The sequence below is a fragment of the Henckelia pumila genome, chromosome 2 (genome assembly GCF_033568475.1).
Source record: "Henckelia pumila isolate YLH828 chromosome 2, ASM3356847v2, whole genome shotgun sequence".
NCBI classification, from domain to species: Eukaryota; Viridiplantae; Streptophyta; class Magnoliopsida; order Lamiales; family Gesneriaceae; genus Henckelia; species Henckelia pumila.
Window position 1 is genome coordinate 102,108,204 of NC_133121.1, and position 16,980 is coordinate 102,125,183.

General features: G+C 34.8%; 1 protein-coding gene across 1 annotated transcript; it reads left to right on the plus strand.

Annotated features, from left to right (window-relative positions):
* The first annotated feature begins 12,752 nt into the window (after positions 1-12,752).
* Positions 12,753-16,873, plus strand: LOC140880718 (uncharacterized). The gene is made up of 3 exons (XM_073285403.1): positions 12,753-12,899; positions 13,186-14,898; positions 16,046-16,873. Exons 2-3 carry the CDS (start codon positions 13,312-13,314, stop codon positions 16,427-16,429), a joined length of 1,971 nt encoding a protein of 656 aa, XP_073141504.1. The 5' UTR covers positions 12,753-12,899; positions 13,186-13,311; the 3' UTR covers positions 16,430-16,873.
* Positions 16,874-16,980: the final 107 nt, after the last annotated feature.

The window sequence follows — 16,980 nt, forward strand, 5'->3', positions numbered from 1 at the left end:
ATAAAAATTCTTACATGATGCATGAACATAAAAATTCTGTTTATTTCTTTATTTCATGAAAATTTGTCCGTAAATATATATTTAATTTATTTTGTTAAAAATCATACTTATATACCTAATAAAAATGCATGCATGAATTAAATATATATTTACGAACATTTATTTTTACAAGGACTTGTTCGAGCTGCTGACCACTAGACTTAAACTCAAAAATTCTTAAGCTGGCCAAAAAACTCAAAAGCCCAACCTAACCTGGCCCATTAAGCCTCATGGGCCCCCAGACCCATTAAAAACTAATGGGCTCGCTTAAAACATAATTTAAGCCCATTAACTAATTAACTTAAAGTTGAATTAATAAAATTATTAACTAATCATTAACTTATAAATTAGACCGATAAAATTACTAAACCCGACACAACTTCGCCCAATAATTCTCATAGATCACACGGCCCATAACAAATTAGTGGGCTCACCTCCATAATTAATAAAGCCCATTAAATTAGTTCTATTAATTAATTAATCAAGCCCAACCCATTAATTAATTACTTAAACTCTTAATTAATTAAAAATAAAAGTACCCAAACCCAAATAATAAAATCTAGACCCGGACTAAAAATATTTGACCCATCATTTTAGACCCGACCCGGACCCGAACCCAAGACCCAAGACCCAAGACCCAAGCCCGGCCAACCTAAAAACCCATAACCCGAAACCCAAAATAAAATAAAAAAAAGAAACCCAATTTCCCAACCCATCACGTACAGACTCCCCCCCCCCCCCCTGTTCTTTACTTCGGCCATGTAGCAGCAGGGTTTATGGCCTGCTGCCGGCCAGCTCCGGCCGCCGAATGGCCGGAGCTCCACCGCCCACACGTAGCCCACGTCTGGGCGGTTCCAACGAGCCAAGCCTCGCCCTGAACCGAACCCTACACCGCCCTAGCGACCCACGATTCGGGAATCTCGAAACTGTCGCGATTTGCTACTGTCAACCCTTACCAGCTTCGACCTTGACCCAATACAACCCAAACCGAGCATCCCGAACCCCTCTCCCCCGTGGACCTGCTGCTTGACTCATGACCAGCAACTCTTAGGACTGAACCATCATGCCAAAACGACCCTAAGGGACCCTACTAGACCCAAGACCTAAGAGGCAGCAGACTCGAACAGATCATGGCCATAAACATGCAGAAACCGAGACATATATGCATAAAAACATGAAAAACAAGCATGAACTATGAAGAATGTCATTCAAATCTGAAACACATGCAATAATCTCATCATTCATCTTAAAAATAGTTTAATATAATCTAAATGGTGTTCAAGAATGGAAATCAAACGTCCCTTGATGAATATTTGCAAGAAACGACGTCTAAATCGCGCGTACGGCTTTCCGGGACGAACAGATCTTCAAACTAATTTAAAAACCTTGAAGATTCGGCTATGGGATCTAGTGTTGCTGCTCTAAAAACGTGGGAGAGGATAAGGAAGAAGGTGGAGGCGGCTAGGTAGAGAGAAACGTGAATATGGTAGATTTTTAAAATAATCTAGGTTTAATAAATAAATAGATAATTAGGATAATTAAATACTCAAATTTTAAACTTTTAATAAAATACATTCTAATTTGATAAAACTAAGTAAATCCCAAAATTATAACTAATTGGATTTTTAAAGCTTAATAAAAGTCATTAAAATGACTTATTTTGGGTAAAAACGGACATATAAATATACATATATATAAATACCATAATTTTCTTAAAATCTTATCTTAAAATAATATTTTAAGGCTCATAAAAATCTCATAAAATATTTTGGATGAAAACTAACATCTCGTCCGTCCACGGTCCCGCCTTCGCGATCATAAAATAAATTTTTTCTCAAATAAATTCATAAATCACATCATACAGATTTAAACGCCGAAAAAATATTTAAAACATGCAAATAAATCCCATAATTCAAATAATAACTCATAAATACAATTTAATACATTTTCACTTTATTTTAAAATCATTAAATCTCCTAGTTATGCATGCGGATTTACGTGACGAATTTCTGGGTGTTACATTAAGTACCTATTTGAAGTGGCTTGTCACCTCACTGGCTCCAACAAGAAGTTCTTTCATCATTTTCAGATTAGACCTGTCGATGACAAATCCAAAAAATGATCCTGCGAGATAACAAATAGCCCAATTAATATCATTTTTTTTTTCAAATGGGAATTTGATAATAAAGACCAAAATTTATTTTCGCCCAAAAAGAATCTTTTTACCATAATGGGGAATAAAAAACCCATATCAATATTAAGACTGAACTTCAAAAATTCATGAATTTCATTTTGTTTGCGAACTTCCTACTCGTGTTCAGAATTGCAAATGAAAGACTACAAATTCGTAACAATATCCTATAACCAAATAAGCTCGAAGCACAAAGGAAATGAACATATAACAATCATTCCAAGGGAAAAGAAGAAGTTTAACATCAGAATTCAAAATCAACAAAGCATCCAGATACAACAGTATGCAGATGAACAAAATGCGAAGCAACGACCACCACTAGAGAATATTTTAGTCTTTACACACAGGCAATGGATGCTCGTTAGCGATAGTACGAAAAATCGAGCTTACCAGCATGACTGTCATTGTCAGATGCGAATTTATACGCGAAGGAGAGTGAACTTCAACTAGATATCAACTTTGAATCTAGTATAGGGTTTATGAAATGAGAGATTCATAAATTATATGAGATCCCTAATGTTGGAAAAAATTTGAATTTTGAATCCCCAAATTTATTTATTTGATATATAATTATATTAATCTATTATAGTTGAATTCGAACCAAAAATAATTTTGCTATTATAGTTATATATCAAATAAATATATTTTGAGTGATAGTTGGAATAACGACTTATAAATATGGTATCATATTTTGAATTCAAGCCAAACCAAATTCTACAATTATATATATATATATATATATATATATATATATATATATATATATATATATATGTGAGAACTTTTCAGCTGTCCAACAATATTTTTTCACCTCATTTTTTATCACTAAAACCCGATACGGGTTTTAGTTTTAGTTTTTTTTTTATTTTTCGAATCACTATAACACGGTACCCGGTTTTAGTGGTCAGGGGACAAGTTGAACATAATTGGTTGGGTAGCTGAAAATTTATATATATATATATATATAATTTTCCAGCTTGAATTCAAAATTGTATTAGTTTACTTGTTTCGAAACAAGTAATAAATTTATAAAAATAATACTTTTGCCATATTATTTTATTATTTATTTGAAGCCCATATTATTTTTTTTTTAAAATCCAAAGAAAGATTACCTGATTTTGCTTATGACCACTTGGAATTATTATTATTATTATTATTATTATTATTATTATTATTATTATTATTATTCACCAAACCATCTTCAGGGGCAAACCAACTTCAAGGGCAATCAAATTTCATACAAGCAAATTATCCAAATTTTCTTGGAAATACCGTAATGATTGGTTATGTGTATTTTTTTGGTACCCGAGTTCTCATGCACAAAAGAAACGGAAAGCATGAAATTAATTGTTCTTGTAAACAAACAAGTTTTGATTAGATTATATTTGGCATGTACGTGGATTTGGGATAATTATATATGATACCGTACGAATGGGTCCATCACATAAATGTTTTTATATAAAAAATAATTTATGAATCGAGTCAAATAAAAATTATTTCACAAAATTAATACGTGAGATAATTTTACAAGAATATTTGTTTGTTTAATTATTTGGGTTAATTTATACAAGGGGATAAAACCCAAATACGTCCTCAAAGTTTCCTAACTTTTCCAAAAATATACTAACACTTTATTCGTTCTTAATTATGTCCATTATTTAAAAAATAGTTTCCTTAATATGTCGCCCAAACTAAAATTTGCCTAGAATACCCTTATTCTAAAAATTATAATTAATATTTCATTTGAGCTCAAAAAATGGTATCAGAGCCTATGTAATTTTATTCACACTTTATATTATTCATTAAATTATACTCTCCATTGTTGAGGAAGAGATTTTCAACAAAACATGGATTCAAACGAAAGTTTGAACAATAATGATTTCATTTATATGAAATCTCATAAACAAGTGAATCTATATAAAATAGATTCTTTTACACACTCTGAAAAGAGTAAGAATTATGATTTTTAATTCTCAATTTTTAGAGATCACACCAGATTCCTCTAAACTCTCCGGAGATCTTAGAGAAATCCAAAAGACGGTACAATATTATAGCAACCAGCTATATGAAATATCTCGGAAAATTGAAGAAATCCTTAAAAAACAAGAAGAAATTCTTGTAAATCTAAAGGATCTTCAAATTAAAATCCATAACCTAGAACAAAATTCGAGTTTTAGGAAAGGAGGAAGGTTACCAATTTCGTTTGGTACCGAACCTTTGTTACATCAGAAAGGTAAAACCAAACTGGTACAAAACCTTTAACTAATGAAGAAATGATGATTAATCTTATAAAAGCAGTATCAGAGAAAAACACTATCTGATTACTACTTTAAAAAGATTAAATCTTGAAGATCTATAAGACCTTGCCGATTCATTTGCAAATCTTAAGGTAGTAGATCTAAAAATGAATTTTCATGAAAGTGAACAACCTACAGGGAATCCGCCAAGATATGTGGTTAAAACAGAAGAACCACATAGTGAATTTTACGTTGGAGAAAATTCACATCCAGCAGGAACAAGAACAAGAAGGAGTAAAACCCTACTCCATCAAACTCCTTACGGAAAAACTGTTTTAGATCCGATACATCCTTATGGGGTTATGCTAAACCTTGATATTCTGGACTTCAAAAACATGGAAGATCGCATAGATGATTGGACGTCAGCTATGAGAATTGCAGCGGGAACATTAGATCTCAATAAAGAAGGATTCATTAAACTCCTAGAAATGAGTCTAATGGGATCCATCAAGATATCTTGGGAAATGACCATGCCAAAAACCAAAGAATCAGTCTTAGCAGGAGAATCCCTAAGCGAGATTGGAGAAAAAATGGCTACTCTATTTAAAGCACAATTTATAGGGGTAGACTATTTCAATAATCAAGATACAGAGAAAAGGAGAAAATATACTCAAACACTGTATAGTCTCGAGTTGCATGATATTTGTCTAGTTGATGAATATATTATGTTATTCACCAAATATAGATGGAATTCGGGAGTCGAGAAAAACGTAGCTATTCAGCTATTTTTTGCAAAAATGCCAAATTCCTGGAGAAAAATGTTGATAAAAGAATACGTTCCGAGTAATCCAGACACATTTGCAAGACGCGCCTCTTTTCTGAAAGGAAAATTGGCAGAATGGTGTCAATGACAGCATTACAAAATAACTACAAGAAGATAATGGGTATAAATAAATGTACTCCTTTATGTTGTAAAGAAAATGATCTCCCAACAATCATTGGGAACATATCATAGGGATTTAAAAGAAAGAAATTCAGAAATAATCCCTATAACAAACGAATGAGGAGTTCTTGGAAACCAAGAACAGTTTGGTCCAAACAAAAAGGTCAGATCTTACAGATCAGGAAATAGAAGCGGACCTGCAAGAACATCCCCAGCAATGATTTCATCTCAAAATAGGGGAAGAATACCATCCAGAAGAACGTTCAGAAGAACTAATACGAGAGCAAGTGAAAGTTTTAAGGACTGTAATTACTGGACATGTGGAGCAAGAGGACATATTTCAACAAATTGTCCAGAAAATGAGAAGAAAGGAGTCAAACTCTTTGAAGCAACACCAGACATGGATGATGCGGTCTTCTTTCAAGATCTAGTCCAAGTATATCAGTTTGAGGATATACCCTCAGACGAAATTATATACGAGGAGGAAATACTAGAAGAATCTGAGAATGAATCAGAATCAAAGTAAAGAGGAAGTGTTTCGGCAAGAAACACATGAGAGTTTGGCGGGGTTTTTTAGTCAAACTACTATATCTCATAATATGATCCAGAGAATTATGAGAGAAAATCCTACTCTACAGAAATATCAAAGATTTTCGGCAGGACAAGTGGAAAGAGTCTTAGGAAACCTGGGCTTTAGACAGAGAAGACACAATCTGATTTACAAAGTATGCAGAAGGGAAATGGCAATCCCCATGAAATTAACTAGTAATCAGATTAAAATGCAATTAATTCCTTTTGAAGAAGCAAGAGAAGAATTGCAAAAGCTGAAAAGTGAAGTAGCAAGGACGATGTTCAGGATTCATATTAGAGCAGTCCAAATAATGATCAAAGTTACTTTTAAAGAAGGAATAGATTCGCTCATAGACATCGTAGTATGCGATAAAATAATGGGGAATATACAAGACGATATTCTGGGAACTATCTCAGGAAATTTATGTGCAGGAAAAATTGTAGGAGTTATCTACCCAAGAATAGCCTACAATTTGGCTGACAGAGATTTTAGTCGAGCCTTGACATTGCATCAAAATTTCAAGGAAAAACGATTAATGAAGGAAGGTAATAGATCATATTCTATAACATATCAAATTTCATATGCTCTCTCTAATACCCACCATTCAGAATTATTTATTAGAAATGAGTTTATTGAAATTCCAGAAATCTTTGGAAAGGTTGCTCAAGCAATCTACCCAGAAAGAATCGAGTTTCCTTTAATTCAGGAAACAGACATTCAAATTCAAGATCAACCGGTTCTATACAGAGAACATAAAATAAAATCCAGAAGGTTATCTTTTCAGGGTAATCGAATGACAAGTCGTAGATGTGAAAAATCTCTTATTCAGGAAATCCCACCAGAAGAAAAGGAGTTTTTCATAATAGAAAAACTTATATCTCCAGAAGGATGGAAAGAAGTAAAAATAGTATTCGAGATTACAAGTCATCGGAACCAGTTCCCTTGTAACTCGATTTACTATTTGGAACAACAGGAAAAAGAAACTTATCAAGGTGTAATAAATATTGGAGAATTGGAAGTTCAAATATGTTGAATTCCAGGAAAAGAAGTAGATCATCTCATTCTTGGCCTAGAATTCCTTGAGGACCATAAACCATGGAAATGCTTTGAAAGAGGAATAGAGTTTATGGCAAAAGATAAAACTTGGAGAATTCAATAAAAATTCTATGATATGGCCAATCAAGAAAATTGGATAAGGGATAATCCCTTAACCAGATTTGAAAACTATGTTCACAAACAGAGGAATAAACAATTCTTGAAGTTAGTAAATCGTGAGCATGATTTACTAGAACGCATTAAGAAAGTAGAAGAGAGTAATCATACTCTACCTACTGAAGCCTTAGAAAGATTAAGGCTCAATAGTCTTAATCGGATTACTAAGTTACAACACAGCCTATTAAAAATGGCGGGGCTATTTAGTAATCCTTTTAAAAAATGACAACAAGTCCTTTCTCCATATACATTCCAATTGAGATGTTGTATGAACAATATAAGGCTGAATACTTTGCAGCCTATATTGATTCAGGAGCAGGAATTTGCACAGCAAAAAGAGGAGTCTTCCCTACAGATTGTGAAGAAGAACTGCCAAAAATTGCTGGACGAGATTCCTCGAAAAAAATTCTAATTCTTTGCATAGGAATAAAACAAGCAGAGATCCTTATGGGAGGCGCAGGTCAGACTCCTTGGTACAAGGTAAAGACACCACCAATATATTTCCATGATACATGAGCCGATATCTTATTGGAAAATAACTTTTTACAAATGTTTAAAAAATACACACAAGATAACGAGTTAAGACGACTTATGTTTGCTATCATTTGTGATCATAAGATTATCGTTCAACGACTCAAGATGACCTTTTATCGGCACATGCTGATAATGTTCCGCAGCCAGCGTGGTGATAAAGGACAACTTTTCCACCCCAAAGATTCTAGGAGATTTGGAGAAACTATGTTGAAAATAACAAGAGAACAAGAACTCCAATAGAGGATATGGATTTTCTCAAGGTAGCTCTAACCCACAGGGATATAGAGTTGGAAAACAAGGTATCTCTTGAAAATGTCAAAAAAAGTCTCAAAAAGAGTTATAACGAGCATCCTTTGGCATGGTGGGATAGAAATCAACTCAAAGTCAGCCTTACTTTAAAGGAAGGCAAAGAATATGAGTTCGTTAGATATAAGCCTATCCCAATGAACGTAACAGATCAAAGGGATATGAGAATGATTATCAAGGAACATTTAGACCTTAGTCTAATCAAAGAAGGAGTGTCACCATATAACAGTCCAGGTTTTTTGGTCAGAAATCATGGTGAAATAAAAAGAGGCAAACTCAGGCTAGTTATTAACTAACTACCAAGGTATTAATAAAATCCTGGAATTTTATGGGTACTTCATACCCAGTAGAGAGCATCTAATTAGTTGTGTACAAAATGCTAGTGTGTTCTCAAAATTTTATTGTAAATCTAGATTTTACCAGATTCGAATGAAAGAAGGTAGTAAGAAATTTACAGCCTTCTCTACACCACAAGGACATTATATTTGGGAAGTTATGCCTATGGGATTGGCTAATGCACCCCAAATATTTCAAAGAAAGATGGATAATCTGTTTAAAGATTATTTCAACTTCATGTTTATTTATATTGATGATATTCTTATAGCATCAAAAAACATAAACGAACATATTAAACACTTAAAAATTTTCTCTAAAATTTGTAAAAAAAAGGACTGGTTTTATCTGAAAAAAAAGCAGTCATAGCAACAAGGAAAATTGAATTCCTTGGCATTGAGATTGATGAATCTGAAATAATTCTACAACCCCATATTGTGGAAAAAGTACAGAATTTTTCAGATAAACTCAAAGATGTAAAACAACTCCAAAGTTTTTTCGGAGTGGTTAACTTTGCAGGAATGTTCATAAACAACCTAGCAATGTACATGAAGGTGTTCAGTCCTTTATTAAAAAAGGATGCTACGTTTATATGGACCGATGAACATACTAAAGGGATAAACCAATTAAAGAAGATATGTAAGAAACTCCAAAAAATGGCTATACCCGTAGACAAAGATGATTTGGTGTTATTTACAGATGCCAGCGATGATTGGTGGGCTGCATTTCTTACTAAGCTCACTCCAGATGGAGAAGTACCATGCAGATACTGTAGTGGCCTATTTACAGAATCTGAGGGTATCAGATGACATATCAACGAAAAGTAATTTTATGCAGTTAAAAAAGCTTTTGAGAAATGACCCTTATTTTTACTTGCTAAAAAATTTAATTTAAAAGTTAATAATACCCAGGTAAAAGCTTTCTTAAGAAACAAAATTGAATCTAAACCAGAGAAGGCTAGATTATTAAGATGTCAAGCTTTATGTCAAAATTATATTTTTGATATTGTTATTATTAAATCTCATGAAAATATTTTTGCAGATTTTCTAACAAGAGGTGGAAGGAGATGACGTGGATTCCATCATGAAAATGCAGAGGCATCTCAGGGAACACCTTGGGTTGTTTCAAACCGAGTTCAACCAGTTAGCCATTAATGCTGAAATGGCCGGCAGGTTACAACAAGCTGATCGGATCAAAGTATCTAATCGAATTACAGGATGTATGCAAGCTCAAACTCAATTATGAGCTGCTATTCAAGGGCCAATTGTGAAGGCTATAGAGAAACCATTGGTTTATCATAAACAAGATATGTTAAAACCATTGGTTTTACAAGAATAAGAAATACCGCCACCGGTTGTGAAACAAGATGAAACAAGTGCTAATCTATCATCAACTTTTGATAATCTAGATAAATCAACAATTGATGAGGATAACTCATCAAGTCAACCCTCCACCCTCCGCCTCTGGGGTAAAAGAGGAAGAGATCAATCTTAGGCCCAACACAGACAAGGGAAAATCTAAGATTGATACTAATCCAGCTGTTATTTATCCATTTCAGGTTTATCAACAAAGGTGGGAGAAATTAAGTACAAGAAGTGAAATTAACCCAAACACTTGCAGGGTTGATGTTGCAGGGATATATCCAAAGGTTTGGCTAAAATTTAAGATTGATACTAATGATGTAAAGCTATGGTATGAATTTGGGGCTTTAGCCTCAGTTTATACAACTTCACCAGGCTTCCAGGAGATATCACAACTACCAAAATGGATTCAGGAAGCAGTCCAAGAAACATGGGCAAATAATGACCATTTGTCCAGAGAAGATGTGCTCGAGTTATACTTCTTTAGTGCAGCTCCAGAACCAACAGGGAAAGGATCACATGAGTCCTTTCATTTCATCAAGCTAAGGAGACCTGATGTAAATAATCAAATATTTATCAAGGATCCTATATCTGAAGAAATACCATTGGTGTCCACTTTCGGAGAAAATGAAATTTCAACCAGAAGAGCATGGGGTATTTGGGTCTATCTCACCGAGATGAACAAGGTCAAGTTTTCGTTCAAATTTTATCAAAATTATGTGAATGAATCATTACTGTTATATACAATGACAATAAAAATTACAACTTTTGCGGAAGAACTCTTCGAAAAGAAGAGAAACCTTTTGTGGAACAACAAGCTACCGGGGAGTAAAGAAACTCGTTAAAATTTTGCAATATGGTTCATATCGGGAGATGGTCAGAAAACATCTGCCCAGAATGTCCAAACCAGAAGGAGCCAGAATTTGAAAAAACCTTCAAACCCCGAACGGATCGTAAGGATTTTTCCGAGACAATCAAGGGTGGAAAAGGACCATTGAAGACACGCTTTCACAGGGGCCCACTTCAAAAGCAAAAGATGCCCCGACAAAATTAAAGAAGGCATGTGAGGAGAATAGAGCCAAAAGAAAGTGGCAGACATGTGACTCCTCCACTAGTAAAAGATGCCATCAATAATGACATAAAAAATTCAAGACAACTGCCATCAATAATGTCATAAATAATTCAAGACAGCTGTAAGATTTTCTGAAGTTTCTCGATGAAATGAGTGGAACTTTAGCTATAAATACAGGCATTTGAGGAAGCTGAAGACATCGATCATTCCCTTCAGTTTTTTTACAAATCAAACATTGTAATATTTCTCTTTCTAAGTTTGTATTAAATTTTAATTTTATGTATTTCAAGAACAAGGATACTATAAGTAGCTAAACTAGTTATCTTCTCCTCTTCAAAGGAGGTTGATTTATGTAATAATATGTTGTCTGAATAAATTTTCGAAGCTCTTCCTTATCATGTTATTTTATTTAAAAAATTAAGCTTTTACTATATGCCATAAGGTAGGAAACAAAATAGGGTTGTGCTAGCTGCTGCTGAAGGAGTCTGTGTCAGGAACCATCGATTGCGATCGCATGGTTTGGTTGTGAGGAGCAACCTGTAAAATCCTGTGGACATAACCCGACAACAGTGTGGTCAAAGAGGTATTCTGCTTTAATTTACGAACGAAAGCATGATGAGATTAAGCTTTAAATATTAAATAGGGAAATAAAGGGTAGAATGTGCATTATTTAGTTTTAAGGACATATTCAAGAAACTATTTAATGAATTAGGGATATATTTGAAACATAAAAAGTGAAAGAGATATAATACGGAATATGAAAAAGATACAAGAATATATTTAGGAATTATCCCATTAAATGTATTTTAAGAGCAACATCTAAAACAAAATAATGAAAACGATTTATGACTTGAATTGACTCAGCAACTTATCTTGGTTCGGAAGTTATAGAACCTGCTAATCAGTAATCATGCACACGATAATTTATATGTTTATATTTTTTTATCTAACTAAATATTTTTTTTGAAAAAATCTCTATACTGTTTTTTAAGAAAATTTGTAAGATATTGATTATGATTAACAAATTATTTAGTATTTTTCAAATTTACTGAAATATATTTTTGATATAACAATTTTTTAGTGAAGGAAATATAATAAATATTTTTGTTCATCCATTAAATTATCAAAATAATTATTCTAAGAGATGGTTGCATTATTAAATATTTAGTGTAGATTCTTGTATCAACATGGGCAATCTGTTTTCGCTTTTTCTTTTTTTGAATCTGGTAAAAAAAATTTCTAAAACAAGATAAAATACAAAAAAAGTGAAATAATATACTAAAAAAAAAGTGAAATAATATTATCTTTAGACGAAGGAGAATTTTTTTTTATATAATTAGATATGGAATTATCATTATGTTTGATATTTGAGATATGGATGTGGATCAACCTTTGTAATATAAATGATGAATATCATCCTACTGTAAATATGTGTACGATACAGAATTATATTAATGTAGCTGTGCTGGAAAAAGAGGATGAGATACCGTACCAAAAGACCGAATTATCGGGATACAACACTGAAATTTTTTCGATATACAGACATTTTTTTTGGGTATATCAAATTTTTTTCGGTATCTATATGATATCAGTATGAATCTTTTCCGTACCAAAATTTCAAAATTTCGATATCAATACTAATATAAATTTTTTTCATATCAATATTTTTGATACGATATATCAAAAACCAACCCCGTATATGATACACAACTATATTAATGTAGCTGCGCTGGAAAAAGGGAATGGGATGGCATAAAATTAAATATTCGAATATAATGATAACAAAAATATGTCACGCGTGGTGCAAATTGGCAATATAACCAAAATCGGAGGGCAGAAATGTAAATATGGTCACCAGAAACAGCTACCATACAGCTCTCTCTAATCTATATATATATATATATATGTTTGCATATATATACAATTCTCTATCTATACATACATACGTACATACATACATATAACTCTGCAATTTCTGACACATCACTTTAGAGAGAGAAAGCGAGGGGTGTGGAGATCTGAAGCTCTACTGATTCCATTCCCTCTTTCGAAAATCAACTCAGTGTTCCACATGTGAAGGCTTTTCGCTCCGCTTCGCTGGTAATTCTTTAACCTATTCATTTTTGTTTGTTTATTTGTGCTGAAATTTGGCCCGAGTACAGCTTGGAGCTGGAATTTGAACAGTAGCTCTGTGTGCTGGTCCAATTCTGTGCGCTTTTATCGTTTTGAATTTTGTCGGAATTTCCTGAGAAGTAGTGAAATGATTCCCAAGATTTGCTGGGGTTTGTTGTGTGCTGTTGAATTGGATTTGAAAGTTTGATGTGCTGGTGAATATCTGCGGTTATCTTGCGAGGTTTGATTATGCTATTGCTTTTCTAATTTATAGGCTCTTTAGATCATGGGTGAGGGGAATGATTTGTGCACAATGCGGTAGAGATTTGGTTTCCAGCTGTGGTTTAGAAGAATAGGAGAAGCAATTGCAGCTTATTAGAACTGATTCGAAGAAACTACTATGGAGGATTTGTCAAAATATGCACATAGTCCCGCCCATTTGTTAGTGCTGCGGCGTGATTATGTAGCTTTGAGAAGGATTGTGGCAGTACTCCCTCGGCTAGCGAAGGCAGGAGAGGTTAACACGGAGGCCGAGTCTTTGGCTGCTGAACAAGATGCTGATGCTGTGTCCGCAGTGATTGACAGGCGGGATGTTCCTGGAAGGGAAACCCCTTTGCACCTTGCAGTTCGTTTGCGAGATGCGATTTCAGCTGAAATTTTAATGGCAGCGGGTGCTGATTGGAGTCTTCAGAACGAAAATGGATGGAGTGCACTCCAAGAGGCAGTTTGTACTCGGGAGGAAAATATTGCCATGATTATTGCCAGACACTACCAGCCTCTTGCCTGGGCAAAATGGTGTCGTAGACTTCCTAGGGTTGTGGCTTCAGCAGCCCGAATACGTGACTTCTATATGGAGATAAGCTTCCACTTTGAGAGCTCAGTGATACCATTCATCAGTAGAATTGCCCCATCAGACACTTATCGAATATGGAAACGTGGTTCTAATCTGCGAGCAGATATGACTCTTGCTGGGTTTGATGGGTTTCGTATTCAACGTTCTGATCAAACAATCCTCTTTCTTGGAGAGGGGCATTCATCAGAAGATGGCAATGTCTCTTTGCCTCCTGGATCTTTGATTGTGCTTTCCCACAAGGAAAAAGAGATCACAAATGCTTTTGAAGGAGCTGGTGTGCAACCATCAGAAGCTGAAGTTGCTCATGAAGTGGCTTTGATGTCTCAAACTAACATGTACAGGCCTGGAATTGATGTTACTCAGGCGGAGCTTGTTTCCCATTTAAATTGGAGAAGACAAGAAAGGACTGAGATGGTTGGAACTTGGAAAGCCAAGGTTTATGATATGCTTCATGTGATGGTGAGCGTGAAGTCGAGGAGGGTTCCAGGAGCAATGACGGACGAGGAACTATTTTCGGTTAATGAAGATGACAAAATGGCTAGTGCAGGTGAGCATGACGATTATGATGATGTATTGACAGCTGAAGAAAGACTGCAGTTAGATTCTGCGCTTCGCACGGGAGCTGGTTATGGGGAGGATGAAGACACTGAAGTGCAGGACTGCCATGAAAACTTAAATGGTGGTTCTTTTGAAAGTTGTGAATCTAATGGTGTTACCAAAGAGAAGAAAAGTTGGTTTGGTTGGAATAAGAAAGGTGCAAAGACCCCAGGAGACGAACCTGAGGATTCAAAGAGTCTGAAATTCTCAAAGTTGGCATCTAGTGATAGCAAGCAGAAGTCCAATGACAGCCAAAGATCTTCTTCTGAGTTTCTTAGGGAAGATAGTGGGGACCTTAAAAAGTCAAAAGATAAAAGTGGCAAGAAGAAAAAGAAGAAAGGGGCCTCTGGTGAACCGAAAAATGAAAGCGAGTACAAGAAAGGTTTAAGACCTGTTTTATGGTTGACACCTGATTTCCCTTTGAAAACAGAAGAGCTGTTGCCCTTGCTTGACATTCTGGCAAACAAGGTAAAAGCTGTTAGAAGATTGCGGGAGCTGCTGACTACTAAACTTCCTCCTGGCACTTTTCCTGTGAAGGTATTTACTGATTCTCTCCTCTCATGCACTTTGTTGACGACATATTTAATTTCGCAAATGTTGGTCATCCACACATTTGCATAGCCTTGGACTACCTCATGGGTGTAGACCGTGTAGTAAGTTGGCAAAGGGTCCATTTCCTCTTACCTTTCGAGAAGAACTGCGATAATTCATTTAATAATGCATGTTTCTTGTAAAGTGGATGACACCAAGGGATGGTAAAATTGAAAATGAGACAGCTGATATATTGATGTCTATGCAGAACCATCTATCCCCAATTTCCATCTGAAAACAATGACAACACTGAAAATATAGTCGGTTTCATGTTAAATTTTATTTCAATACAAGTATTTGTTGCTTTAATTTTGTTTAATCTTTGAGTTTACTGAAGAAATGGGGAAAAATTATCCCCTTTCCTGTTTGCATGATTTCTCTGTCACCAATATGACGAGTGCAAGGTGATGCCATAGCATGCAGAAATTTGAGTGGGTTGGTCTCTTTGTTGTGGGAACCTTGGTCACTGCCTCTGGTGAGAGTTGACATTGTGTCGGCCTCAATGAAGAACAATTGTGAGAGAAGCTTCTGTTAAGCTAAAGATGAAGACGAGAATTGGTTTTTTAAGCTTCTGTTAAGCTAAAGATGAAGACGGGAATTGGTTTTTTAATTAGTGGTTTTTAATTAGTTTTCTTCTTCTATTACCATTGATGGTTGACCTAATTAGAGCAAGTGGCATATATAATGGTGCATTCATCTATGTTTTGCCATGATTCCTTATTGTCTTTCCATCTAAATATCTTTATATCTTTTAGTCTAGAATTGTAGAGCCTTTTGTAAATAATGTGATCACCTTTTCTCAAATTTTAAGTAAATACCACTCCATCATGATGAATATAATTTCTAATTATGTAACATTTTGAAGTTTGTGTATTGCAATGAATCACAAGATGCGTGTCTAGTGGTAGTAAGATAAAATTAAAGTTTTGATGTTTGACGCATAATTGTTGAGGAGTACTTGTCTTGTACAAATTTTTAATACTGCACGCTTTGAAAGATAGTTGCACCTGTTGCAATAAATTGATATTTTTCCGCGGTTCCTTTTCTTGCTTGGGGTTTGCCGTGTTTGACTGATGAATGTGTCATTGTACAGATTGCCATCCCAATCGTCCCAACAATACGGGTGCTGGTAACATTTACGAAATTTGATGAGCTTCAAGCCACGGAGGAGTTCTCGACCCCTCTTTCGAGCCCTGCACATTTTCAAGATGGCAAGTCAAAGGAGTCAGAAAGCTCAACATCATGGATTTCATGGATGAGGGGTAGCCGCGGAGGCCAATCAAGTGATAGCGAAGGCCGCAGCTTTCGTGATGAAGTCGACCCTTTCCACATACCATCTGATTACACATGGGTTGATGCCAACGAGAAAAAGCGTCGCATGAAGGCCAAAAAAGCAAAGAGCAAGAAACACGAAAGGCACAAGACAACTAGAAATCCAGATGGGATACATCATCGATCGTGTGAGGATATCGAGTGAGTAACTGAAAAGGTTCGATACATGCCAGCTCTCCTGCTGTTGGAACCCGAGATTTCAACATCATCTAAAGAATAGAGGTATAAAGTTTGTATCTTCTTCATGACATAAAATGGCTTCTTGAGAGAACCATAAAACTTGTGTCAAACATCGTCGCATTAGTGTAATAAAATTGTAGGCTACATGATTTTTAAAAAATCCTAAACTTGCATTTAAGGTCCGATCAGTTTTCTTTCATGGAGTTGTAATACGAGAAGGTTGGAACCATTGTGATCACCCACCTCTTTGTTGTATTAGGAAATGTCTCATCTTCTTGAGTTGTATTGATCTTTTGATTTGGAAATTGTAACAAAACATGACTCGTGTCCCGTCCCTTTTTTTCTTGAGATTGATTCAAATGTATTCTATGTCCAAGTTTGCTTTCTATTCAAATTCTTTTGGTCCAGATAAGAATGGTAAATTTAGTCCAATTTAGACAAACTTTTGTGGCTGATAACTAGATTTATATGTGACCATATTTTTTTACTACATCTTAATGTAATGTAGTGCTTCAT

Excerpts from the sequence above, each read along its gene's own strand:
- LOC140880718 (XM_073285403.1), top strand. The coding sequence starts at position 13,312 with ATGGAGGATTTGTCAAAATATGCACATAGTCCCGCCCATTTGTTAGTG. Across the intron at positions 14,899-16,045 it reads CTGGCACTTTTCCTGTGAAG|ATTGCCATCCCAATCGTCCC; the intron begins GTATTTACTGAT and ends GTCATTGTACAG.